General features: G+C 44.0%; 2 protein-coding genes across 5 annotated transcripts; one reads left to right on the top strand and one right to left on the bottom strand.

Moving 5' to 3' along the window:
• Positions 1-2,863: 2,863 nt before the first annotated feature.
• On the bottom strand, positions 2,864-16,167 carry LOC120528225 (zinc finger protein 883-like). 4 transcript variants are annotated; one of them, XM_039752331.1, is made up of 4 exons: positions 15,317-16,167; positions 13,783-13,842; positions 8,141-8,649; positions 2,864-6,235 (listed from the first exon to the last, which is right to left on the bottom strand). In XM_039752331.1, exons 3-4 carry the CDS (start codon positions 8,523-8,525, stop codon positions 4,548-4,550), a joined length of 2,073 nt encoding a protein of 690 aa, XP_039608265.1. In that variant the 5' UTR covers positions 8,526-8,649; positions 13,783-13,842; positions 15,317-16,167; the 3' UTR covers positions 2,864-4,547. The 4 variants fall into 4 exon arrangements, with proteins under 4 accessions (XP_039608265.1, XP_039608266.1, XP_039608264.1 ...); XM_039752332.1 differs by lacking the exon at positions 13,783-13,842 and having other exon boundaries at positions 15,284-16,167; XM_039752330.1 differs by lacking the exon at positions 13,783-13,842.
• Positions 16,168-24,246: 8,079 nt separating this feature from the next.
• Positions 24,247-27,025, top strand: LOC120528299 (zona pellucida sperm-binding protein 4-like). The gene is made up of 12 exons (XM_039752449.1): positions 24,247-24,367; positions 24,451-24,572; positions 24,669-24,741; positions 24,812-24,970; positions 25,040-25,226; positions 25,451-25,548; positions 25,625-25,752; positions 25,887-26,076; positions 26,150-26,297; positions 26,442-26,517; positions 26,674-26,796; positions 26,886-27,025. The coding sequence occupies exons 5-12, from the start codon at positions 25,185-25,187 to the stop codon at positions 26,933-26,935; spliced, it is 855 nt and encodes a 284-aa protein (XP_039608383.1). The 5' UTR covers positions 24,247-24,367; positions 24,451-24,572; positions 24,669-24,741; positions 24,812-24,970; positions 25,040-25,184; the 3' UTR covers positions 26,936-27,025.

The following is a 27,025-nucleotide window of genomic DNA, read 5'->3' as shown; positions in this document are numbered from 1 at the left end:
TTGCCAAGGCACATCAGCTCTATGTTCACAGACGGAAAAATGAAGCATATCAAGAAAAGAACACTGTCCCTTCTGTGAAACATGGAGGAGGCTCTGTTATGTTCTGGGGCTTCTTTGCTGCATCTGGCACAGGGTGTCTTGAATCTGTGCAGGGTACAATGAAATCTCAAGACTATCAAGGGATTCTAGAGAGAAATGTGCTGGCCAGTGTCAGAAAGCTTGGTCTCAGTCGCAGGTCATGGACAATGACCCGAAACACACAGCTAAGAACACCCAAGAATGGCTAAGAGGAAAACATTGGACTATTCTAAAGTGGCCTTCTATGAGCCCTGACCTCAATCCTATTGAGCATCTTTGGAAAGAGCTGAAACATGCCGTCTGGAAAAGGCACCCTTCAAACCTGAGACCACTGGAGCAGTTTGCTCATGAGGAGTGGGCCAAAATACCTGCTGAGAAGTGCAGAAGTCTCATTGACAGTTACAGGAATCGTTTGATTGCAGTGATTGCCTCAAAAGGTTGTGCAACAAAATATTAAGTTAGGGGTACCATCATGTTTGTCCAGGCCTGTTTCATGAGTTTATTTTTTTAAATAATTCTGTTGAAGCATCGTTGAAAATCAATGTCTGACTTTCATTGGTTAAATTTCATAGAATTTTTATTGATTATTACTTTTGTCAGATTAAAGTTATTTCTGTGACCATTGTGAGTTTTTCTTTCATTGACTGAAGGGTACCAACAATTTTGTCCACGTGTGAAGTTTACATGGAAATTGGAGTTATGCTTTCATATTTTTTTAATCTTATTAATTAATCATTTAATAGGAAAAAAAAAGCTTATGGAAAAGCTGCATATTAAATCTCTTTGTACCATACACTGACAAGGAAGGACTTCAGTTCAATTCAGTAGAACAGAGCGCGCATTTACAGATGATGAGGAATGGCTTCTAAGTCAACTCAGATTTCCAGGCGCTATCCTCTCTGAGCTCTGTGCTGTTAGAATACTAGGATGTATACTTGAGATCACTTTTCAGATGAAATGCATTAAAGCAGTGGCTCTCAAATTGTGGGGTGGGGCGAAGGAACAAAAAAGGGGGGCGCGAAGATGTGGAAGAAAGAAAACAAGAATCGAAAATATGAAAAAAAAACATCTATTGACACCAAAACAAGTTAAACTACATTCTGATACTAGAAAAATAGAGTTAGATACATGTCGATAAAAGTTAAGTAGGTATAATAAAATATGCATCTATGATATATCATTAATTAAAAAAGAACAAATTGGTTTTAGTGGGCTCCTTTCAAAAAAATGTTAGGGGGTGCGATTAAAACTGTTATGAAAACTCAAGTCGCACATACTTAAAGGTTGAGAAACGCTGGCATAAAAGTATGTATGTGACATAAAGATACATTGTTAACTTCATTTAAATAATGTATACTGTTAACAATTAAATATATGGGGTCACGGTGGCACAGCGGTAGCGATGAGCTGGTGCCCTATCCAGACCCTAGCTGGAATAATTAAACACGTATCATGAAGATTTTTCATCCATCCATCCATTATCCAACCCGCTATAATCCTAACACAGGGTCACGGGGGTCTGCTGGAGCCAATCCCAGCCAACACAGGGCACAAGGCAGGAAATGTCCCTTAACAGTTTTGAAGTTTACAGATGGCTTGACATTTAGTACAGGGCTCACTTATTGTGTGGCAATTGGTGACGTGGAGAAAGAAAAGGAAAGACAGGAATTGGGGGTTAGTACGTTGCTGCAATAAATTATTTCATCGAGTGTCGCACACGGCCCAGCAAGCATCTTACAGGAGGCAGGAACAATCTCTGGATGGGGTGCCAAGCTTGTCGCTACCACTACGGCCCCTAACATGCTTTAATTCCTGTCATCATGAAAATGATATCAAGCATACATCTTAGTATTCTAAAATGTTCAGAGGGCTGAACTATCATGAACGTAATGTCTTCTGAGTGGCAATCACTGCCTCTGTGCTCCTGCCTACGAAAGAGAAAGTCCGCATAAGAAGCACATAGAAGGCACAGCAGTTAACGTACTACTTACGTTACGATGGCATCTGTGAAACTCTAGTAAATTAAACATCGATTTTAAGATGAGCCTTGCGGTTTGTTTCCTGCCTTGTGCCCTGTGTTGTCTGGGATTGGCTGCAGCAGACCCCCCGGGACCCTGTAGTTAGGATATAGCGGGTTGGATAACGGATGGATTTTAAGATGAGGTTTATGACATTCTAATTTAATGACAAAATAAACTACGAGATTAAAAGTGGAAAATTGGACAATAAAGTTGACATTTCCACCTTTTTTTCTTCACTGTGATCCTATTTTTTTTTCCATTTCGACTTTAATCTCGACATAGACCTTTTTTTTCCCCCTTCACTGTGTCCCTAATGCACTCCCGTAGGACAGTCAGACAGTCGCATTTTCATGTCTACAGCGTGGTCCAGATCTAATTATGCAGATCCAGATCGTCTGGATGACTATGATTTATGTGGGCGGACGATTCCAGTTCGGCGTGATGTCGATTCTTCACGTCGTCAGTTCGCACACTTCTCCATGGTCCGGGATTAGTCGGGCAATTTTCTATGTCACAAACTTAGTAAGTTATAGCATAATGAAAATTGCATAATTAGATCTGGACCACCCTATACTTCAGCCATTTTCTGAACCTGAACTTTTGATTGCCACTCCATTACTTTCCTTTTGTTTCTCCTGCCACTGCCTAAGCCACCAAATGGCACTTTTTTCTTCACCAAGTAGGACCTCCACTTTGCATTTTTTTCATATGTGCTTTTTGCCATTGTCTTTTATTAAAAAAAAAACACTGAACGGAAGGGCCTATTTATATTGATTTGCATATTCAAATGGATGAAATTCTGGGAGGAGTCGGAGTGGAGCCCCAGGCGTGCGCCTTATAATTCACCTTGTTTGGGATTGACAAAGGGGAAGTGAAATGATCGATCGATAGACAGATACTTTATTAATCCCAAGGGGAAATTCACATAATCCAGCAGCAGCATACTGATACAAAACAATATTAAATTAAAGAGTGATAACAGACAGACAATAACTCTGTATAAGGTTACCGTTTACCCCCCGGTGTGGAAATGAGGAGTCGCATAGTGTGGGGTCTCCTCAGTCTGTCAGTGGAGCAGGACGGTGACAGCAATCTGTCACTCAAGCTGCTCCTCTGTCTGGAGAGGATTCAGATACGCACAATGTTACCCAGCTGAATACTGTGCTGCATGCGCACATTTCTGTCTATGTCCATGCGCCATGTTTTAGTGTGAATTCTACGCACCGTGTCATGCATTAGGCCCCAGGAGCACTCTGATGTTTTCTATCCCCTCTGCCTCCCCCATTTCCTCTGGTGACAACCAGTGCTTTCCTATGCTGAGAAGGGCACTGGCAAGTGGTATTCATTGCCAGGATTAGGAATACAGTAAGTAAGACCACTGCAGACTCAACTCACCTAGACCACCCCTTTAGTCAGCAGATTAACAGCCCAGAACTGGTTCATTCTTTCCTGTAGATGCTCAGCTCCTACACAAACATTTCCAACAAAGAGTTCTTTCAAGTTGGTATTGGTACTTCTCGTTAGTTGGCACAACTCTGTGAACTCCACCGTACGGCACGTCTGTATCTTTAGTTTATTGCACTGAACCTTTTCACCTTTATGCCTTTGGAGGGTGTGGTCATCATCTTACAGTACTGTTACTCCATTTTTCTTTTCTGTTATTTAGTATTTTATGACATAGACCAGTTTCAGTTGGGCTGATATACCTCCAAATGTTCCGAGTCTGATAAAGCAGATATTCTTCTGTACTGTATCAGATTATTAACCGTTCTGAAAAACTGCTTATTGGCGAGAATCGTTTGCCACATTCACAACAATCGTATGGCTTCTTGTGGAGGTTCATTTTTCCACAGGGGTTTCGAGTGCATACAATCGCACAGACATGAACCTCACTCCTTAGTCTTAACACAGAGCTGCACTGTTGAAGCTATCACGCCTGCTTGGTTTTCAGCAAGGGTTTCATGTAGCACCTGCATCGTTCCTAGTCAAGCTTCCTTCCTTAGTTTGTCATTAGTTCCACGGCACCCAAAATTTCTCATTGTTCTGTCCCACGTGCAGCATATTCTCTACATTTTAGGTGCTTTGTCTTTCCATTCCAAGGTGAGCGCTTGTGTATTTCTGAAGATGGCTGGTACAGGAGAATTGCTTGCCACATTAAGTACACTGTTATGGTTTATTACCTGTATAAACTATTTTAATGGCTATGAAAGTCACTGCTGTCTAGGAATCACTTGCCACATTCACAACACCAATATGGTGAGGACTGCAGGTAGTTTAAAACATTGACAACAACAAGGTTGCTTTCCAGTACAAAAAACTTTCAGGTTACTCTGTGCAAATCATTAGCTACATTCTAGACAACAGTACAATTTCACCACAGATGTAAATCTGAAATTGCTTTACATCTAAAAACCATTTGCCACATTCAGTATCAAAAGTGATTCCTCACTAAAGAGTAGTCAACTCTTTAAAATTAGAATCCTGTACCTCCTCCAGAACAGCAATAAGGCTTTCCGTCACTCTTTCCATGTTTGTAGACACATTAGGAAATCTGTTTGCCACACTTTCTCGAGTATGAATCTGTGTGTGCCTCCGCAAGCTACTACAGGAAGAGAATTTTTTGCCGCATTCAAAGCAGCAATAAGGTTTTTCTCCTGTGTGGATTCGAAGGTGGCTCTTAAGACTGGTTATTTGTGTGAATTGTTTGCCACATTCCAAACAGCAATGGGATTTAGTGTGGACTCTCATGTGGATATCAAGACTCTTCATGTCCGAGAAGTGCTTGCCACATTCAGAACAGCAATGTGGATTTTCATCAGTATGATTTTTTTTATGGCTATGAAGTCCACTGCTGGTGGAGAATCGTTTACCACATTCGGAACAACAATAAGGTTTCTCTCCCGTATGCACTCTGATGTGTTCTTGGAGGTGGCACTTTTGGAAGAATCGTTTCCCACATTCAGAACAGCAATGAGGCTTCTCTCCAGTATGAATTCTGATGTGCTGCTGAAGGTAGCATCGTTGCGAGAATCTCTTCCCACATTCTGAACAAGAATAAGGCTTCACTCCAGTATGAATTCCTCTGTGTTGATGGAGACTGCCGAGGTATGAGAATCGTTTGCCACACTCCGAGCAACAATGGGGTTTCTCTCCAGTGTGAACTCGCATGTGGCTATTAAGATACTTGATTTTTGAAAAATGCTTGCCACATTCAGAACAGTGATGAGGCTTTTCACCAGTGTGAATTACTTTATGGCTACAAAGCCTACTGCTGCTGGAGAATTGTTTACCACATTCAGAACAACAATACGGTTTCTCTCCAGTATGAACTCTGATGTGTTCTCGAAGGTGGCATTTTTGAAAAAATCTTTTCCCACACTCGGAACAGCAATGAGGTTTCTCGCCAGTATGAATTCTTCTATGTTTATGAAGAGTACCAACATGCGAGAAGCGTTTGCCACATTCCAGACAACAGTGAGGTTTCTCTCCAGTGTGAATTCTGATGTGACTCTGGAGATGACTCGCTTGCGAGAACTGTCTGCCACATTCAGTACAACAATAAGGTTTTTCTCCAGTGTGAAGTTTTACATGTTTATAAAGATTGCTGTCACTGGAAAAGCTTTTACCACATTCAGAACAGCAGTATGGTTTCTCTGCAGTATGAAGTTTCGCATGCCTCCGAAAACTGCTACTGGTGGAGAACTTTTTGCCACACTGAGAGCACACATAAGGTTTTTCTCCAGTGTGAATTCTTTTGTGGACCCGAAGATTACGAATCTGTGAAAATCGTTTACCACATTCTGAGCAGCAGTGGGGTTTCTCTCCAGTGTGAACGCTCATGTGGATGTTAAGACTCCTTCTGTTTGAGAATCGTTTGCCACATTTTAAACAATGACATTTGTCTCCTGTGTGAATTTGGACCTGTTCATAAACTTCTTGTTGATCAGCATTGATGGCTTCTGTCTGTGTTTGGTTGCCAGAAGGGTCAGAGCTGCACGGGACAGAGTCTCCCATCAAATTATCTGATCCGCTTGTCGATTTCTTCATTTTCTCGTCGTTCCATTTGTGTTGCAATTTGCATTGAGGAGAAATTTGAACAAACGAAGATATGGAGAGGCTGCCATTTCCATTTACATCTGAAATAACACAAAGAAAATTTCTTTTAAATGAATACACCATCATTAAAAAGATATGGGGGCTGAGATGACCCATGTAGTGAAGTAGGGGTACAGCTGTTCAGTAATTTATCCTAGCATACATAATTACAGGCACACCCCAAAAGTACACATGAAAAAAAAAAAAAAATAGTTTCTACTGGGCATTTTCAAGTAAATATTCTGAAAAATCATGGTTGCCCCATCTCTCTTTCCACAAAGGTCAGCAACGTGGGTGTTGCTTTAGATTCAAATCTGCCATTAGAGCCTCAAGTTAAAAATGTTACCTGTGCCAGCATTGATGGAGTTTCAGAGAATTACTCTAAAAGTCCAAGTAGCGTACAAATTTATATGACCTCAGAATGGGACACGAGAAGAAGTCAGGAAACTTCCTACACCCCACTCCCTGTGAGAGGAAGGAGTTCACTTCTGAGACTGAGTGATGTCACAATTTTATCCCAATCAAAATATTATTATTATTATTATTATTTAATAATAGATTTTTTCCAAACACAAATTCTATACCACATCATCCATTGTGCGGGTTAACAAAATATTAGAGCACACACGTTAGATTTATTGTGAGTTTTCGGAAACCATCATTGGGTCAACATGATACATGCAATATCCCTAATATTAGAGGAAATGTTTCTTAGCACGCTAAATCTTCCAACAGCCATTGACAAGCATCAGGCAGAATTCTAGCTTGGATATTTGAGAACTCTTCATCTGTCTTCCCGGCCCAGAGCAGTCCGCATACCCTCAATAGAGCCGAGGTCAGGCCGATCTAAAGGCTTCCCGTGAGCCCCATTTAGCAATTTCAGCACCAGCTCTGAGGTGCGTTCAGGGTCGTTTGTCCTGCTGCAACACCCAAACACATCAGGGGTTCAACCTTCTAGCTGATGGTTTGAGGTGATGCTTGAATATTCCTCTTCCGTTATCCCACCCACTTTGTGTAACACACCAGCTTCGAAGCTCCAGAGTGTGTGCGGTTACCACAATCGGGCTTGACCGTTGGGCTGAATGTCTCCTCCCCCTTTCTTAACCAAACACACCTCAGGTTATTTTGCCCAAAACAACTCCATTTTTTGTGTCATCTCACCATAAAACTTTCCAGCAGAAGGCTTCTTCTTTCTCCCTGTGATCATCCACAGATGTCAACTGAGCTTGACGGTGTCAATTTTGGAGCTTCTTTCTTAGACAAGCTATGGCCATGCAAAGCTCGCTCGACTGTGAACGGTGACACGGGTGTTCTAGAAGCTTCCAGTTTGTAGCAGTCCGATCTCTTGGTGGTTCTTGGATGGTATTTGACCATTGTCACCAATTCTCTCTCGGCTTAGGGTTGCTTTTCTTCTTGACCTTGGCATGGTGCCTACAGCTACACACAAACTGATGATCTGAGAACGGATGATCTTGGAAGGTGAAGTTGTTTAGCGGTGGCTCTGAGAGTCAGTCCTCTCGGTCACATCTGCACTGAACGTCTCGGACTTTCCCCTCTGTGACAAGTGCTCGTCAGATGAGTGAGGAGATCATCCTGTCCACTGACGGGCAGTTAAGAGGCACAGAGTTCAGACACATTTGGGAACCTTCAGAACCACTTCATTCATAACCAAAGGATATTGCTGACCCTGAATGTATAGTTTTGACCAGATGAAGGATTCAGAAAACCCACAACAAGTTCAAATTTACATGACAAACTTCTACTTTTTTTAGTAATAAAGAAGAATGTTGTTCAATCATTTCATCACAGGAAGAGAACAATCGACAACCCCACCCAGGCATACAGGGCCACCATAGGAGTGAATGGAAACGTTTCACCACAAGTGTATCTCAAACTTGTACGAGTTCTCCGTTTCACCTCTTTTAATATTTAATCACATTACTTACGTATCCCAACACTCCCAGATGACTGCTGCTCTTCATTTCCGTCAGTGACGTTCTCTTCAAACTCCGATTTCAGATTCAGAGAGTTCTGCTGGGCAGGCAGCTGTCCCGTATTATTGAACCAAGGCTGTGAACTGGAATGGGACCCTTCAGATGAATGAGCAGGCCTGAAAATACTCCCAGATTCCTGCTTGTGCTGCCCGAGACCAACGAGGAAATCTTCCGACTCGTCGACTTTAATGTCAACAGTCTCCTCTTTGACGGCAGAAACTCCTTCTTCGCCATCCTCCAGCTTCACACACAAAGCCGCTGGGGCCCCCCACTCACAGTCCTCTTGTTTGATGCGTGCCAGTCTCTCGTCTACACTCTCGTCTCTCTCCGAGGCCATGTTCTGTGTTAAACTCTTCTTTCCTTCCCGGTGTTTGCTCTTCTGTTATCCTATTGTTTTTGTCATTTAAACAGCTGGTGCCTGGAGGGGATTAGAGACCTCGACGGTATTGAGAAGGTGACTCCTATAAAAATAAAAGTGACACAAAAAGGTCATCACCAATAAGAAACACATTTCAAACTTAAATTTCAGTATAAACCCAACACAGACTGACGAAGTGTTTATGAGAGATTGGGAATGTTGTGAGCCCTCCATGTTAGCCTAACAAGCTGGAAGTGCATTTGGAGCAGGAAACCAACTTGATAGGAAGACAAAGTCCGGCTGATCAGGACAAAGCTTCAGGCATTTTTTCACTTTGACTCGCTTCATACGGATATCACCGGTTCTCTCATGGCTGGACCAAATGAAAAGGGGAAAGATTCAGATTTGACCTGAACTGAGGCCCCCATTTCGAAGAGACTTGGCCTGTGATGCATTGACACGACACAACTCCATTACAGTGAAAGCAACAGAAAGAAAACACATTCAGCAGGAACACACATGCGACAGTCATTAAAGGCATCGACTAGCACCCCTGCAGCCTCAGTGGGCCTCTCTGAACAGCAGCTGTACCCGATCTGTGAGGAGGAGCGGCTGCCTAAATCACCCCTCCTGTCACTCCTCTTCTTGTCTCCACTCTCTCTCTCTCTCTCTTATTTGTGCCATTTGAGCCAGCACTCCAACTTACCTCGCCACCTCCAGACTCTCGTACTCCTCGCATGGAGACCATAATGGACATCATGACAAAAACAGGGATCTCAAAGGCAGAGGAAGGAGAAAAGGCACAGGAGAGAAGATCATGTAAAAAGACATGGACACTCGACCAGCAGGAGTCCCATGATACTGGGCCCAGTTGCCATTTTCATTTGTTTTTCAATGATTCAGCTTCTACAGTTTTTAATACAGATCTGTGATGGGACTTAAATAATTTCTGAATACAAGTCCGCACAGTTGTTCATGGTAAGGAACAGAAAAGCGTAGGGCAACACGTCGTGTTAAAAATTTGCATGTAGGTAACCGATTACTATTCCATTTGGAAATGAAGTACAATCTCCGTTAATAATTACAATTCATTTAAAACAAAAATATGCCATTCTGTTTTGACACAGAAGGTACAAACCAACAAAGTGCTGCGAAGAAAACAATCCCCATTTTCAAAAAGTATTGGAAATTTATGAAATATATTTTACAGTCATATAAAAAAAGTTGGGGAACCCCTCTCTGCCTGCATAATAATTGACTCTCCTTTCAACAATAAAGATACCAGTGGTCTGACTTTCATTTCCTAGGAACATCTGAGCACTGCGGGGTTTTCCGAACAAAGATTTTTAGTGACGCAGTATTTAGTTATGAAATGAAATCAAATGTGAAAAACTGGCTGTGCACAAATGTGGCTCCCCTTGTCATTGTGCTGATTTGAATGGCTGTCACTGCTCAATGCTGATTACTTGGTATAATGAGCTCATCAAGCCTTGAACTTCACAGACAGAAGTGTCCAATCACGAGTGGTCAAAGGTATTTAAATCCATTTAAAGGTTCGTACCCACAGACCCTTTCAGGGAATATCATCTATGTGGCCCTGCATCATCATGGCAATTAAGGACCAGCAGGCCAATCAGAGAAGTGACATCCATTGAAGTGTGTAGCTTGGAGGGCAGGAAGGTGTATTTGAGCCAAGGCTGGATTAAGACCCTCGCAGAGAGCTCCGAGTGTCAAAACTTAAAAGGCCCACCCCACCACCAGGCACCTGTAAATACTCACACGATAGGACAGTAATACACCGGGTGCAGGCACTGAAGCAAAATGGAAAAGAAAAACAAACACAAAGAAAAGGCCTCCGACACTTTCTCTCAGGTCAGCTTTACCTTCCTTTTTTTTCCCAGTCTGACTAATTACTTTAAAATTCTCAAACTGCAGTATTAGGGTTGGAGATTGAAGAAGCGTCACTCTTAGCGCCTAACAGGAGTTCAGTACTTAACACTTTAAAACCTAACAAACTGTAGTAGGACCCCTGACCCACAGAGATCACACAGCACTTATTTAATAAGAATTAATTGTTATTGTATAGTACCTAGGGCGGCACGGTGGCGCAGTGGTAGGAGGCCTGGGTTCGCTTCCCGGGTCCGCCCTGCGTGGAGTTTGCATGTTCTCCCCGTGTCTGCGTGGGTTTCCTCCGGGCGCTCCGGTTTCCTCCCACAATCCAAAGACATGCAGGTTAGGTGGATTGGCGATTCCAAATTGGCCCTAGTGTGTGCTTGGTGTGTTTGTGTGTGTCCTGCGGTGGGTTGGCACCCTGCCCAGGATTGGTTCCTGCCTTGTGCCCTGTGTTGGCTGGGATTGGCTCCAGCGGACCCCCGTGACCCTGTATTCGGATTCAGCGGGTTAGAAAATGGATGGATGGATGTATAGTACCTTTATCACTGTTAAAGTACTAGAAAGAAAGAAAGAAAGAAAGAAAGAAAGAAAGTGTAATGGAAGGATTTTTCTAAAGGGGGGTCAAGAGAGCAGATGGGCGTTGGTCGCTCAGCACGAAACCCAGCTGCATTACTAATGTTTTGGAAAGATACAGCCAAGGTTATGCGGACTTGTTTTTCACTTTGAGGGGTACAAGAAGGAAAAGTACTGGGAATATGGCCAAAGGGTTATGCTGACTTGTTTTTCACTTCGAGGGGCTTTACTGTACACAGCTCTTATTTTTGTGTGCCTTCTGGTACTAGACGCCGTCTCCACCAGGACCAAGTGCAAAACAACACCGCGTCCCGTGGAAGGGTGTGTACTGAAACTGATCACTTCTGTATACACTGCTTGCACGTAAGCCGCTTTTGGGCAAGGACGCTCAATTAGTATATAAGGGAAGGTTTCATCCTCAGTTTCTTTGGAAGCTCAACCGTGGGGACAGCGCGCACCGCCCGGTACCTTTGAGTAGGCTAATAAGTTGATCCTCTGACGAGACTGACATGCGGGCTCCCTCAGTCTACTGGTCTAGGATGATGGCTCTGGGTCTTTTGATATGTCTGTAAGTATTGTTTTGTTTTGTATGTCTGCATTATATGTGTTTGATTATTATAGTTGATTAAGTAAATAAAACAGAAGTATTGGACCTCTTCTCTCTGATTCTTTGCCTACTTATGTTCCAATCCCTTGAACCATTTTCCCAAATCAAAACAGAAAGAAAGAAAGAAAGGTTTGTCTCTGTTATATGCCATTTGGTAGGGGGTTTGTAAACAGCAATGCTCATTCTGTCTCATAATCTGAAGGTCCTGAGTTCGATCCTCAGAGAGGGCACCACTTATGTAACGGCCAACCCCTTATTCCCAGCCGGCAGCTACACCTCCAAGACCTGTGGCCTGGATAATTTACTGAGAAACCTTTCCTGTCAAGCCGTACTCCTACACAGATAAACTTTCCCCACAATCGATGGTTTGAAATGCAAAAACACAGTAGGCAGAATGTAAAATTAAACAGGAATAAATGTATTAAATGAGACAAGACACGCCACAAGACAAATGCACACCCAAATATTCCTCCACCCCAACAATCCCAAAGCAAAACTGAACATATATATATATATATATATATATATATATAAATCCCCTCCCATGTCCACGTAACATAACACACACCACACAAACGACAAATGACTAGCAAACAGAATGATCGTGAACTTGAGTCCGACGTGAATAAATGTCCTGAATACGGATACTGATTAGCGGCAATTGTAATGTTTGTATTTCCCGGCGTTTGGAACAACCTCACCGTGATTCCTCGGCGTGTGGCGAATGATGATTCGACCCCGGGGTCTTCAGCAGCAAGCAGGTTGAAAGGCAGTCCGGATTAATGAAAAAACAAACTGGATCAAAGCGCAATGCAAATGAATCGGCAGGCAGGTTGTATTCGTGAATGCGGTATAGGTTCTCCTCTTTCTCTCTCTCTCTCGTGCTAGTTCTCCCTTTTTTCGTCTCCTTCTTTTCTCCTTAAATAGTCAGTGACGGCAGTAATTGATTAATTGATACACAGGTGCTTTCCAGATTAGTGGTTGTGAACTCCTTCCATCATCCGTCCTCCTTACGGGACAACATTAACTGATACACATACACGCAGTCAATGGGACAATGAAACGAGACACACACAGAACTGACATTTAAACACTAACTATGTGGCACCACTACAAATGTTTATGATGCACCAACTGTTGGAATGGAACACAATGCATTTTATTGCTTCAACAGATGACACATCACAGACATTAGTACTGCTTTTCTGAACCCCCTACCAAATGGCATATAACAGAGTCATAGGAAATGGAGGAGCACACAGACAGACACTTGTCCTTTAATTAGGGTGAATATGCCCATTTCTGTCTGTCCAGCAGTTCGTCTCCATTGGACATATTCACTCTTAATGTTTGCCGTGCACCATTTATTGGAATGTATTTTGTAATGCTTGTAGTAATAAAATGTATTGTGTTTTTCATTCCATCTTCTTCTTCTTCTTTTGGCTGCTCCCGTTAGGGGTTGCCACAGTGGATCATCTTTTTCCATATCTTTCTGTCTTCTGCATCTCGCTCTGTCCTACATCCGTTAAAAAATGACCGAGGGATTTGCAAAAGCAGTGCTACCATTTGTTGAGAGTGAAAAATGCATTGCATTGTCTTATGGTAACTTAAAGAAATACGGTATGGGATTCATAATAACAGTGTTAAATGTTTGAGATGCGCCATTTGTTGGACTGAACCATGCAAAACATGTTGTTACTACAAGCATCATAAAAGATTGGTAAGGGATTCATAAAAGTAGTGCCAGTGTATGTGATCATGCAAAGCATTGTATTACACGCATTAACAAATTTGCGATCGGATTCATAATAGCAGTGCTAATGTTTGTGATGCTCCATCTGTTGGACTGAAACTTGCAATGCATTTTCTTATTACATGCACTATTAAAGATTCATAAAAACAGTGCCACCACTTGTGACGCTCCATCTGTTGAAAAAAAAAAATGCAATGCATTACAAAACACATTCTAACAGATGGTGCACTGCAAATGTTAATGCTCAATACACTGAGGTTTATGTGAATTCCAAGCATGGCTAAGCGGTTCACACAGCTAGTAGCCACATTAAGCACTAAATAAAGATAAAGATAACACAGGAGTAAGATGCAAACATATGAAATGCTGCAAGAAAACACCGAGATTTTTGGCACAAACAAATTATGTACCTGGACAGAGTGTGGAAACGGAGAGATAGTTCAGAAGGTCAGAGTCAGTTAAACACCTTCCTGAAAAAGAATGAGATTTAAATTGTTTTTATAAAAGAATGCATTTAGAGAGTTGGCTCCAAAGTCTGGCCGCTATAAAGCTGAAGGCTCTGTCACCAGAGAGCACAGGTGTCATCACAAGTGTGTCAACAGGTCTGCTGTAGGTAAACGCTTACTTTGATTCTCACGTCTGCTCTTATCCCACAAGGTGCAGCGAGACCACTGTTAGCAGATTCAAGATCAGCTCTGCTTTGCATGGGGGGTTGGGTGGGGGCTTGACCAGATTTGGAGGGGGTTCAGCTTAAACAAGTTTGGGGACCCCTGCTCTACCCCATTGCCACTCACAACTGTGCGAGTGTAACCAGCATACACTTTCCGAAGAAGTGATATGCAGTGGTGTATCAACCCTGAAAGTGCAATTAGGTGGCGCGGACATCAATTGAATCTCACTGCAGACCCCCAGAGCTCCTCTGTGGTTGAGAGGAGGGTTTAGGATGGGTAATCAACACCTGTTGAGTACCGCAGAGATACCACAGTGTCCACGTTATCCATAGCAGCCGTAGTAACACCGCAAATGTCCGAACTCATAAAAAAGTGACCTATTAAGACATCTGCGCTGATCGTGGCCTAACCGGTCATATTATCACTGTGGTATTTTGTACAATCGGTTTAATGGGTGTCCATGGGTGCCGACAGATGCTAAACAGCGGATTGCTGCGAGTGTCTGTACTGGGACTATACCGGTTTTTTGACTTTTTTTTTCCCCCTCGCTTAAGCCAAGGCTTGAAGTGGACTAATGGATGCGGTCGAATTTGGACTGTTATTGGGCTGTAAAGTGCCTGTCAAAATTTAGCAGACCTGGCGTGAGCGAGCGAGCGAGCTAATCTGGCTTCTCTGCAGCCCGGAGCCTCCACCCTGGAGCTCCAAGTAGTTGGAGTGGACTAAACTCGACAGGCGTCATTATTCGAGTCTGATGAGCCCCTCTCAACTCTAATCATAACCGTAGTGGAGGTCATCAGCTGGTCTCTATTGGTGTCAACTCCACCTGCTTAGATTTCAGGGATGCTGAGAGGCAGAGAACAAGCAGAGCCAGCCGCTGCGCATACGCGGAACCGACCGGCCGAACAGCACGGAGCATGCGTGGAATCAAAAGGTGACAGCGAGCGCAAAGGTGCACGAGCACAGAGAGATCGGAAAAGGGTACGACTTAAGGCGTACTGAATGCCACGGGATACGGAGACGTTCAAAACGGCGCAACCTTCCATCCGAAAGTCGTCACACCAGCTGGAAGTATACGGCGACCAATTCATGAAGGGGCGAAGGCGCGAGTGGCTCTGGCAACCAAACCCAGTGAAGGTAGACCAAAACGAAGCGCTCAATCCCCAGAAAAGTTAATCGACCCACCCGGCGTCGGGGACCACCTACAATCTGGAAACCCTCCGCACGTCACGTTATTCCTCACCGCCAGAGGCTCCTACGTTCGACTTTCTCTCACCTTCCGCACTTGAGCTTTTTCTTCTAACACGGAGAGAAGTCCGAACAGCACGGATATTAAAGCGCTCGGGAAGAGGAAACTAGCCGTGCAGTGACGTCATCCATACGCGACTCAGACACGACTCGCGCAGGCGTACGCGGCCCCTTTCAGCTTTGAATTACGGGGAGGCGGGGTTAGTCAATGGAGTGACAGACAATCCGCAAAGTACGGCGGGACAACACGACACCGTGAACGTCGTGGAGAGGAGACGCGAACGGAACGACAAATAAGAGCAGGAGGACAGCAGAGGTCCGATTTCTTCGAGTTAAATTAAACGTTCGTACAAAGGACAGCAACCTGCAGCTCCTGCACTCGTAAAGCACCTCGTGGTCCTTTGAAATCTGCTTTACTGAATGAGGGTTAAACGTTCAAAAATGTTGAATTTGCTTTTCAGCTTTCGTTTGCCAGTTACGTTTTTTTTAGTGTTTCATTGAAGGCGCATGTTGATCCAAGTCCGTCTAATAATAATAATAAAAAGATTCACTTTGTTTAATAGAAGGCATATATTTAAGCTTAGATAAACTGACCAGTGTGTATACACTTGTAAGAATATTTGACATGGGGGCTTAGGATTCTAAAATGAATAACGTAATTAACATCCAAGCAGACCCTGGGAACATATCAGTTGTCACAGTTTTTTGACTGATGTTGCACAAGGCAGCCAGCATGACTTTAAAATAAACATTAGGAGAAGGAGAAAGAGAGGGAAACGCCTGACAAAGAGAAGACCACTCGGTCAGGATTAGACCACCACTCTGCTCCCGTGCATTATAAATGTTTTTTTTTTTTTTTTAAAAAAAAAGAATAACAACAAAGACCACCAACCAAAGCCACCTGATACGAAACTGGCTGGGTAACCCTGATTGCATGCGTTCATATCTCAGCTTTCCAACTGGTATCTCCTTCAGATAAGCACAATCAATGATTGAAATGGTTTGAGTGCAGTCAGGCAGGTACCACTCTCCTGGCATCTCACTGCCAAACAGAGAAGTGTGATTTGTCACTCTGTGGAACGCATTTCCACAGTCCACTGACGGTATGCTTCACTCCACTCCATCCGAGGACTGGCTTGCATGCATCTGCTCGGCCATTATAAACCCATTTCATGAAGCTCCCGCCACACCGTTTGTGTGTTTACATCAAGGCCAGTGCACGTTTTGGAACCCGTCAGCAATGGAATCAGCAGACCGTTGGTGACTTTTACACACCATGCAACTTAGCAGTCCTTGACCCCGCTTTTTGACTTTTTTGGCCTTCCACTGCGTGGCTGAGTTGCTGTCATTCCTAAATGCTTCCACTTTCCAATAACACCCCTTACAGGTGACTGTAAAATGTCACCTCTGCTGGATATTCCACAAACTGTCTTATTGCAAAGGTGGCATCCTAACACAATAGCACCCATTTTGTTTTGCAAAAATTTGTAAATGGAGACTGCATGGTTAAGTTGCTTGTTTTTATACACCTGTGGCAAGGGGTCCGACTGAAACACCGGAATTCAATAATTAACAGATGTGTCCCAATACTTTTGTGCATATAGTGGTATATGCATTTTAACAATGCTATACTTGTGTTCCCAGAATTCCTGTGTATGCTTATTTTTCATACACCCCAGAATTGTATCAAGGTCACAAACCAGACGCATTTGGAAAATGACCTCATGAATATTAATGAGCTAAGGAAGTCATTTGTACCTGCCTGCCTTTCCAGTTCCAGAACATCTGGATTACAGAATGAGCTCTGAGACATACATAGATAGACACAGTGCATCGGAAAGTATTCACAGCACATCACTTTCTCCACATTTTGTTATGTCACAGCCTTATTCCAAAATGGATTCAATTCATTTTTTTTCCTCAGAATTCTACACACAACACCCCATAATGACAACGTGAAAAAAGTTTACTTGAGGTTTTTGCAAATTTATTAAAAGTAAAAAAAAATTGAGAAATCACATATACATAAGTATTCACAGCCTTTGCTCAATGCTTTGTCGATGCACCTTTGGCAGCAATTACAGCCTCAAGTCTTTTTGAATATGATGCCACAAGCTTGGCACACCTATCCTTGGCCAGTTTCGCCCATTCCTCTTTGCAGCACCTCTCAAGCTCCATCAGGTTGGATGGGAAGCGTCGGTGCACAGCCATTTTAAGATCTCTCCAGAGATGTTCAATCAGATTCAAGCTCTGGCTGGGCCACTCAAGGACATTCACAGAGTTGTCCTGAAGCCACTCCTTTGATATCTTGGCTGTGTGCTTAGGGTCGTTGTCCTGCTGAAAGATGAACCGTCGCCCCAGTCTGAGGTCAAGAGCGCTCTGGAGCAGGTTTTCATCCAGGATGTCTCTGTCCATTGCTGCAGTCAATTGCTTCCCTTTATCCTGACTAGTCTCCCAGTTCCTGCCCCCCACAGCATGATGCTGCCACCACCATGCTTCACTGTAGGGATGGTATTGGCCTGGTGATGAGCGGTGCCTGGTTTCCTCCAAACGTGATGCCTGGCATTCACACCAAAGAGTTCAATCTTTGTCTCATCAGACCAGAGAATTTTGTTTCTCATGGTCTGAGAGTCCTTCAGGTGCCTTTTGACAAACTCCAGGTGGGCTGCCATGTGCCTTTTACTAAGGAGTGGCTTCCGTCTGGCCACTCTACCATACAGGCCTGATTGGTGGATTGCTGCAGAGATGGTTGTCCTTCTGGAAGGTTCTCCTCTCTCCACAGAGGACCTCTGGAGCTCTGACAGAGTGACCATCGGGTTCTTGGTCACCTCCCTGACTAAGGCCCTTCTCCCCATCACTCAGTTTAGATGGCGGCCAGCTCTAGGAAGAGTCCTGGTGGTTTTGAACTTCTTCCACTTACGGATGATGGAGGCCACTGTGCTCATTGGGACCTTCAAAGCAGCAGAAATTTTCTGTAACCTTCCCCAGATTTGTGCCTCGAGACAATCCTGTCTCAGAGGTCTACAGACAATTCCTTTGACTTCATGCTTGGTTTGTGCTCTGACATGAACTGTCAACTGTGGGACCTTCTATAGACAGGTGTGTGCCTTTCCAAATCATTTCCAGTCACCTGAATTTACCACAGGTGGACTCCAATGAAGCTGCAGAAACATCTCAAGGAGGATCAGGGGAAACAGGAGGCACCTGAGCTCAATTTGGAGCTTCATGGCAAAGGCTGTGAATACTTATGTACATGTGCTTTCTCATATTTTTAATAAATTTGCAAAAACCTCAAGTAAACTTTTTTCATGTTGTTATTATGGGGTGTTGTGTGTAGAATTCTGAGGAAAAAAATGAATTCAATCAATTTTGGAATAAGGCTGTAACATAACAAAATGTGGAAAAAGTGATGCGCTGTGAATACTTTCCCGATGCACTGTGTTTATCTGTGTATGTCTCAGAGCTCATTCTGTAATCCAAATGTGCTGGAACTGGAAAGGCAGGCAGGTACAAATAACTTCATTAGCTCATTAATATTCATGAGGTCATTGTCCAATTGTGTCAGGTTTGTGACCTTGATACAATTCTGAGGTGTATGAAAATACTTTCCGGATGCACTGTTGATAGACAGATAGATAGTATGCAAGGATAGATGGATAGAATTTAATTTATTATAGTAGGCAGGGATAGATAGATAGATAGATAGATAGATAGATAGATAGATAGATAGATAGATAGATAGATAGATAGATAAATTTTAATTGGAAAAAGGGGCTGTGAGAGGAAGACAAAGGAACATTTACTCTCCAAGCCATACAGTGAAGGATGAAGACCATGGATGAGCCAAACCCACAAGCAGAACTCAGACAAACCAGGATGAATGTTGTTACCTTCCTGCTCCAGACTAGAGGTTTGCATCTGGTCAGTCTCAATAATGACAGGGCCACTGTGAAGGAGCACATTCTTCCTGGATGAATCAACTCGTGCCATCCATATGGTCTAATTGCACTTATTAATCTTTGTGGTAAAATTAATTGTGTAATTAATTGTGATTAATTACACAAAGTCATGCAATTAACTGCGATTAAACTTTTTGATCACTTCACAGCCCTGATATATATATTGTGGTCTATGGCCGGCTTGACATCACAGCCAATACCCCCACGCCTCAAGATGAAGCTCTCTCTGCAGCATGGAGGTGCCCCAGATACCAACAGGGAATCATGGACTTTGGAGTTTTCCCCTACAAACCTGCTGGATACCCCAGGGGCCAACAGAGGACGCTGCAGGGAGGCATAGAAAGTCATATGTGCCCTACAACCCGGAAGTGCGTCATAGGCAGAGCGACAGCAGAAGTGACGTACTTCCGAGATGAAGAAAAGGATCTTTTTATCTGATAAGGATCACATGAACTGGGGATTGGAACATTTCCGGGTCAGGGACTTTAAAAGGACTGTGACAGCTCCCAGACGGCTAGCTGAGCGGGGTGGTAGGAGGGCAACGCGTCTGGGAGTGGTGGAGAGTTTATTGTATTGTGAATTTGAGTATTTGAATGAGTATTGTGGATAGAAGGTGCTTTGTGCACTGTTGTGTAATAATAAAGTCAATTATTGGACTTTTATTTGGTGTCTGATGTTTGATTGGAGGGTTCAAGGGAGCAATACTGCCACATTCAATATATATTATTTACATACGGTTTATTATATATACACTGTGGAGACCAGCCTCGACACAGACAGACAGACAGACACTGATGGTTTAAACACCACACATGGTTTATTCATTATATACACTATTTACAATTACTACACACAACCCAGTGCCCCTGCACCACACACCCTCAAATCCGGGCTCTCAACAGTCCTTCCTCTGCCACCTCCACTCCTCTCCTCCAAGTTCCGTCCTCTTCCACCCGACTCCAGCTGATGAATGGAGGGAGGCGACCCCTTTTATGTTCACTCGGACGTGCTCTAGGTGCCTCCCGATGAACTTCAGCTGGCATTTCCTAGTGTGGCGGAAGTGCCAGCTGAGCACCCGGAAGCACTCCGGTTGTCCCTGGTAATCCTTCTGCCAGCACCAATGGGTGTGGCGGAAGTGCTGACTTCCAGGGCTTTTCAGGCATCCTAGCAACCACGGGGACCTATAGGGTTGAGCTTCCATGCTCTGTTCCCGTGGTCCCCATACCAACCAGGGTGGCTGCCCTCTCGTGGTCCGGAGGAGGTGTAGTCCCTTGTCCTTCCCGATGTCCAGGCTGGGTACCACCCCCAGCTGCTAGCCACACTGCCCCACCACCAGCTGAGACCCATAGGAGCCAGCAGCCCATCCCATGAGGGCAAGTCTCCCATGGCTGGGAGCTGACACACTCCAGTCCAGGGCCCAGTCCAGCAAAACACAAGCTTGAAGAAGAGATGGAGATGTTGCCTTGTTGCCACCATTTGGCATCTCTCTGTCTCAAACACAAGCAAAGCACCCCTGTCTCCTCAGCCGACTTTGGGACTTCCGTCTGCCACCATAGAGGGCAGCCTGTCACCTATCGTGAGCTCCCTGCCATCCATCCATCCATCCATCCATGTTGGAAAATGGATGGATATATATACATATACACATATACATATACATACTGTATACATATATATATTGTGAACCCGGCCCGGACACAAACAGGCGGACATCTTGTCAAAACACCACCACACGTTTATTTACACTATATTTACAAATACTTGATCACTAAGACCCCAGTTCAAAGGTCACTCAGACCCCAGTCACGTGCACAAACACCCCAAACACAGTCCTGGCCTCACAATGCCTTGTCTTCGGGCCGCCTCCACACCTCCTCTGTGCTTCGTCCTTCCTCCTCCCAACTCCAGCCTTGAATGAATGGAGACGGACCCTTTAAAACAGTCCCCGGATGAGCTCCAGGTGTTCCCAGCATGCCTCCTCTGGCCACGCCCCAGCGTGGCGGAAGTGCCGGCTGTCCTCCCGGCAGCTCTCCGGCGCCGTCCTAACTCTTCCCCCCAGCACTTCCTGGTGTGGCAGGAAGTGCTGGGGTAACAGGTCCCCAAGGCATTGGGGCGCCTCCTGGCGGTGACCACGGGCCCCTACAGGGTAGGACTTCCATGCCCTGTACCCGTGGCCCCCAGAGCAACCAGGAAGGTGACCCCCACGTGATTCAAGGTGGGTGCAGACCCACATCCGGTCCTTCATGTCGTCCCGGCCGGGTCATGGCCCCTGGCATCCCTGACAATATATATAGATAGATAGATATATACACTGCGGTGGGCTGGCGCCCTGCCCGGGGTTTGTTTCTTACCTTGCGCCCTTTGTTGACTGTGATTGGCTCCAGCAGATCCCTGTGACCCTGTAGGTAGGATATAGTGGGTTGGATAATTAGTGGAGATATATAGATATATGGCTAATGATGTCTATCCGGCAGCACTTCCTGGTGTGGCAGAATTGCTGCCCTTTGTACCGGAAGCACTCTGGGCGTCCCTGGAAGGTTCTTCCACCATCTTGCAGAGTGTGGTAGAAGTAACTATTTCCAGGTCCCACAAGGTTCAAGGTGCCCTCTGGCGGTATCCATGGGTCCCAATGAGTTAGAATCTTTTCTCTTTTCACCGTGGTCCTTTCATGTTCCAGGGCGGTTGCCACCTTGTGGCCCGGAAGCTATTCTTGCCCCCTTCCGGTCCTTTTAGGCGTCCCAGCCGGGTAAGAACCCAAGCCGTCTGTGACAATATATATGTCTGTATATATAGAACAGTAGTGCATAAACATTAGTATGAAAAGTCTATCTTAAATGGCAAGGGACCTTGTATATAGCTGTAATATGTGTCACTGTATTGTGTGCCTTTAATTTTCTCTCTTAGTAATACTGGTTTGTATTTTCGTGAAATGCCTGTAATTTTCTCTGACAGTAATACAGTGGAACCTCGGCTCATGACCATAATCCGCTCCAAAACTCTGGTTCTAACCCGATTTGGTCGTGAAACGAAGTAATTTCCCTCATAGGATTGTATGTAAATATATATTATTTTACGTTTTTAAGCACAAATATAGTTAATTATACCACTGAATGCACAGAGTAATAGTGTTATTCAATGTTTTTACATTTAGTTTACTAAGAAAACCTTAAACAACTGAGAAAACTAAGACTGGTAGAGTTTGCGCTATAGCCTTACGACCTACTCGCTAAATACACTTTTTTTTTTAATGAGTTTTAAGAACAGGGAAAAAAAATGAACATTTGAAAATTTAATAAACAACTAAGAAAAGTAACATTGCAACAATATACAGTATATATTCATAGCATCCGTAGTCTGAGTCTCGATCTGATTGTATGGGTGGTTACGTACCAGGTAACACATGTGGTTAGTCTGCCAGTCTGAAAACATCCGCCACGGCCCTCTCAATTGTGAGAAGCACATCATAGAACATTACATATCTCACACACACACACACACACATATATATATATACATATATATATATATATATATATATATATATATATATATATATATATATATATGTGTGTGTGTGTGTGTGTGTGTGTGTGTGTCTGTATGTATATTACAACAGGAACAACTAAAACTCAATGTATATACTAATAATAGAAACAAAATAAGTACAGATTATATTTTTACCAAGACAAATAAAAGTGCTTGACAAAATTAAACAGTACCTAATGTTGCCACTAGAGGGAACCTAAAAGCTGATTTGATCGGAACATAGCAATAACGTGTAACTTGAAATTGCACGCAGTTTTCTAATACTAAGCATCGATCTAGGGAAACGTAGCTCTGCTATAAGGTCTCCTGCTAAACAAATGCTAATGAAAACTGAAGACAGAAAGTGAGTGTTCTTATTAAAAATTAAAAAAAAAACACAAAACACAAAAGGACACATTATAATTCCTTACCCTGCGCCACCTCCACCTACTCAAAGCTTCATGATGCTCCAACAATGATGGATGGATTAAAAGGCAGAAGTCTACGTGACCATCATCATCATCAAGCCCTTCCGTGAGAATCCTAAATCCAAAGAGGACTGTTTGATTGATGTTAGGTAGAATGCCCAGAGGGGACTGGGTGGTCTCATGGTCTGGAATCCTACAGATTTTATTTTTTCTCCAGCCGTCTGGAGTTTTTTTGTTTTTTCTGTCCTCCCTGGCCATGGAACCTTACTCTTATTCGATGTTAATTAATGTTGATTTATTTTGTTTTCTTATTGTGTCTTTTATTTTTCTATTCTTTATTATGAAAAGCACTTTGAGCTACTGTTTGTATTAAAATGTGCTATATAAATAAATGTTGTTGTTGTTGTTGTTGTTAACCAAAGCCAATAATAGGGAGGAATTTTGTTTTCTATATATTGTCAACACTGAATGAATTTCAAAAAGAAAACACATAAATGCACTAAACTCAGCTTATACCGATATAATAATAATAATAATAATAATAATAATAATAATAATAATAATAATAATAATAATAATAATAATAATAATACAATAACATTGAATTAATTAATTAACACAGAAAACTGATGTGTTTCATTGTAAAGACCCTCCGCTAAGGCACCGGGTCATTCATTTTACAAAGCCCCTCTTTAGAAATGCACGTATTTCTCACATCTCTCATCTTCTTTTCTTAGTTGATGTTTCCTGATTTTCCTCATTAAATTAACAGACAGATCGCCCCTCAGAGCGGTCACTTCTACACGATCTTCCTTTGGACGGATCAGTCCGATGCCGTGAAGTGCTGATTGCTCAATAAAGCCGCACGAGCAAATGGAGTGCCGCAGATTTCCCGCGCTCCATTCTCGCTCCATCTCACTAACGAGACACCTGCGCGCGCAGCCGCCTCCGATGATTTAAACCCGCGCGCGCGCTCTCGTTCATGTTGTGTTTGTATTTTGTGTATTCACAGTATGGCGTGTTTGAATGGGTGGTGTCTTTTTTGCCTGGTTGTGTTTGCGTCGGTCGCTCAGTTTGTGTTAGGGGACGTGCGCGTGACTAAGAAATGCGATGCGGACAATACGATGACGCTGTCATTTGATGGCTCTCCGATTGTTTTTCTTCAGAGTGAGTGTGATTATGTTCTCGATCTTTGCCACTTGTCCGCACCTGCGTCTTCAGATTAATATCGCCCTTTTCATAACTTTCAGAGACGAGAGGCGGACTGGTAAAGGTGACCAAAGATCTCCCAGGAGTCGTTCTCGGTGGACAGTTTGGCCGCATCACCCTAACGGTCCCCTTTACTTCATCGTACGCTCACGTGTCTGAGGAGGTGAGTAGCCCCGACGCTTTAGCCGTTGGTTCTCGGTTTTCATCGAGCTGTGTTTCTTCTTGCTCTGTGGTTTTGAGACCCTCCTGTTCTCTTTAGGGATCCCAGTATGTCGTGACCGTTGCTATTGGATCTCGAACAAATCTGAAAACTTTCAGATGCCCTAAGCAAGGTATGCTTTTTCTTGGATTGCACCCCGAGTGTCTCTCCCATCTTCTAAATGTGCTTTTTGACCATCGCAGCTCGCCGATCTGGGAGTGTTGCTGAGAGATGTGCAGTTGCAGCCAGCGAAAAGCTCCCTTGTGGAGGGTCTTCATCCATTACTCAAGCAGACTGTGAAGCCAACAACTGTTGCTATGATTCGAGCAGCAGCACCAGTCCATGCTACTATGCCAATGATGGTGAGTGGTTGGGTGTGAGTGAGCAAAGGTGGCTGCTGCTGGATATTCATGCCTGTTTGCTTTGTCCAGTGACTGTGCAGTGCACCCTGGATGGCCAGTTTGTGGTGGTGGTGTCTGAGAATGTGACCCTTCCTCCCTGAATCTTGGGTCTCTCCAATTGGTGGACAGCAGTTCCCCCAGCTGCAGCCCTGTGACCAGCCTGTCCAGCTTTGTCATGTACCAGTTTCCAGTCGGTGCCTGTGGCAGCACAGTTCAGGTTAGACTCATCTGGGAATATGTAGCAATGTTGACTAAATGTGGATCTGATATTTTGAGTTCAATTGTCTAGTTGAATATAAGATTGTCAAGATAGGATTCTAGATCAGAAATCAAACTCCATTACACATTTGGCAATGTTCCTCTTGAGCAAATTTAGGAACCAAAAGTGATTTGAAAATATTCAAGGTCAAATTTTCTAAACACTAATGTCCCGGTTTTCAGATGGCTGGTGGTAATGTGACCTACCAGAACACCATGTCTGCTGCCATCACTGTGAGGACTGGTCCAGAGGGCTCCATCACCAGGGACAGTGTCTACAAGTAAGGCTTCTGAACCTGCTTCCTCTAACCCTAAATGTGCTCTACCTGCTATGATGTGCTGCGTTTCTCTCCTCAGGTTATTCTTCCAGTGCACCTACTCGGGAAGCCAGGATGTGCAAGTGGAGGCTGAGGTGTATACTGTGGTGCCACCTCTTCCAGTAGTAGAGCAAGGGCCATTTGACCTGGAATTGGTCATTGCAACAGGTACTTTAGGGGTTGGCGTACCAACTGATACCTTCAGCTAGGTGGAGAAGAGATCATCTCGTGTAATTTCAGCGATTGGCTTTAAGTCCAGGTTCACAAGTTCTGCCCTGTAACCATCTTCTTTCCATGGCCAGATTCCTCCTATGGCTCCTACTATGTGGATGCTGACTACCCAGTGACCAAAACTCTGAGGGATCCTGTGGCTGTGGAAGTGCACATCGTGAACAGGACTGACCCTAACCTTGTTCTGACTCTTGGGGACTGCTGGGTCACCCCAGGACCTTCTGCTTCCAGCCAGCCCCAGTGGAGCCTTCTAGTGAATGGGTAGGTGCCCACCTGTGTGAGTGGGGAGGAGAGGTTAGCTGGTCTGTGCTAACCTGGGGTCTGCTTTGCCCAGGTGCCCATACACAGGGGACAACTATTTGACCAGCTTGGTGACTGTGGACAGCACATCTGGAGTGACCTACCCAAGTCATTACAAGAGATTTGTCTTTGAGATGTTTGCTTTTGTGGATCCTGTTGCCCAGCAAGCCTTGGCTGAAAAGGTAGATTCTTTGTGCTCTGCTGTTGAGAGTTTTGTGGTAACACATGAAGTATCCTTAGACTTCAGTTTGGAACATGGCAGAGTCCATGATCTTGAAATTCAACTAAGGAGTTTTAGCTGTGTGGTTCCCCTTTTATCTCTTCAGATCTTCATCTACTGTGTTGCTGCTGCCTGCTATCCCTCTGCCACAGACCCCTGTACTCAGAGCTGCCCTGCTAGAAGTGAGTAACCCATAATTTGGTTTTGTTTCCTAGTAGGCCATGGCTTCCAATTTAAGCACAGTTCCATGGTATGGAGATTGGGTGGGATATCTTGCTCTCTGCTTTGTAACGCACTTCATTGTCGGTCAAACTCCACCCCTTACACTCTGCTTTCAGGATCTGGCAGAGCTGCAGACAAGTTGGCATCAATTTCTTCATTCAGGAAGAATGTGCTCCTTCACAGTGGTCCTGTGGTCTTTCAGGCTGACCAGGTTCAAACATCTAAGCTGGAGGATGAAGGTAATCCCTTTTAATTCCCATTATGTAAGCCGTGACACAGCTTTGGCTAATTCTGATAGGACTAAATGTCCTTTGTCTTCCTCCCACAGCCTCTGTTCCCACTGGATACCTGGTGCTGGGAGCTGCTGCTGTCTTGTGATGGTGGTCCTGATTTTGGCTGTAGTTGCTGTGAGGAGGTTGAAGTCGCAAAAAGTGAATCTGAAATTTTAATAAAGTCTCTTAATGAACA

The sequence above is a fragment of the Polypterus senegalus genome, chromosome 4, assembly GCF_016835505.1.
Source record: "Polypterus senegalus isolate Bchr_013 chromosome 4, ASM1683550v1, whole genome shotgun sequence".
Lineage (NCBI taxonomy): Eukaryota > Metazoa > Chordata > Cladistia > Polypteriformes > Polypteridae > Polypterus > Polypterus senegalus.
The sequence above is the reverse complement of the archived record's forward strand: the minus strand, read 5'-3'. Positions and strand labels throughout refer to the sequence as shown.

Coding starts and splice junctions, on each gene's coding strand:
- LOC120528225 (XM_039752332.1), bottom strand. CDS start 8,525: ATGGCCTCGGAGAGAGACGAGAGTGTAGACGAGAGACTGGCACGCATC. Junction 6,236..8,140: donor ATCTGGGAGTGTTGGGATAC/GTAAGTAATGTG, acceptor GTGTTATTTCAG/ATGTAAATGGAAATGGCAGC.
- LOC120528299 (XM_039752449.1), top strand. CDS start 25,185: ATGTACCAGTTTCCAGTCGGTGCCTGTGGCAGCACAGTTCAG. Junction 26,077..26,149: donor TGGAGCCTTCTAGTGAATGG/GTAGGTGCCCAC, acceptor TGCTTTGCCCAG/GTGCCCATACACAGGGGACA. Junction 26,298..26,441: donor AGCAAGCCTTGGCTGAAAAG/GTAGATTCTTTG, acceptor TTATCTCTTCAG/ATCTTCATCTACTGTGTTGC.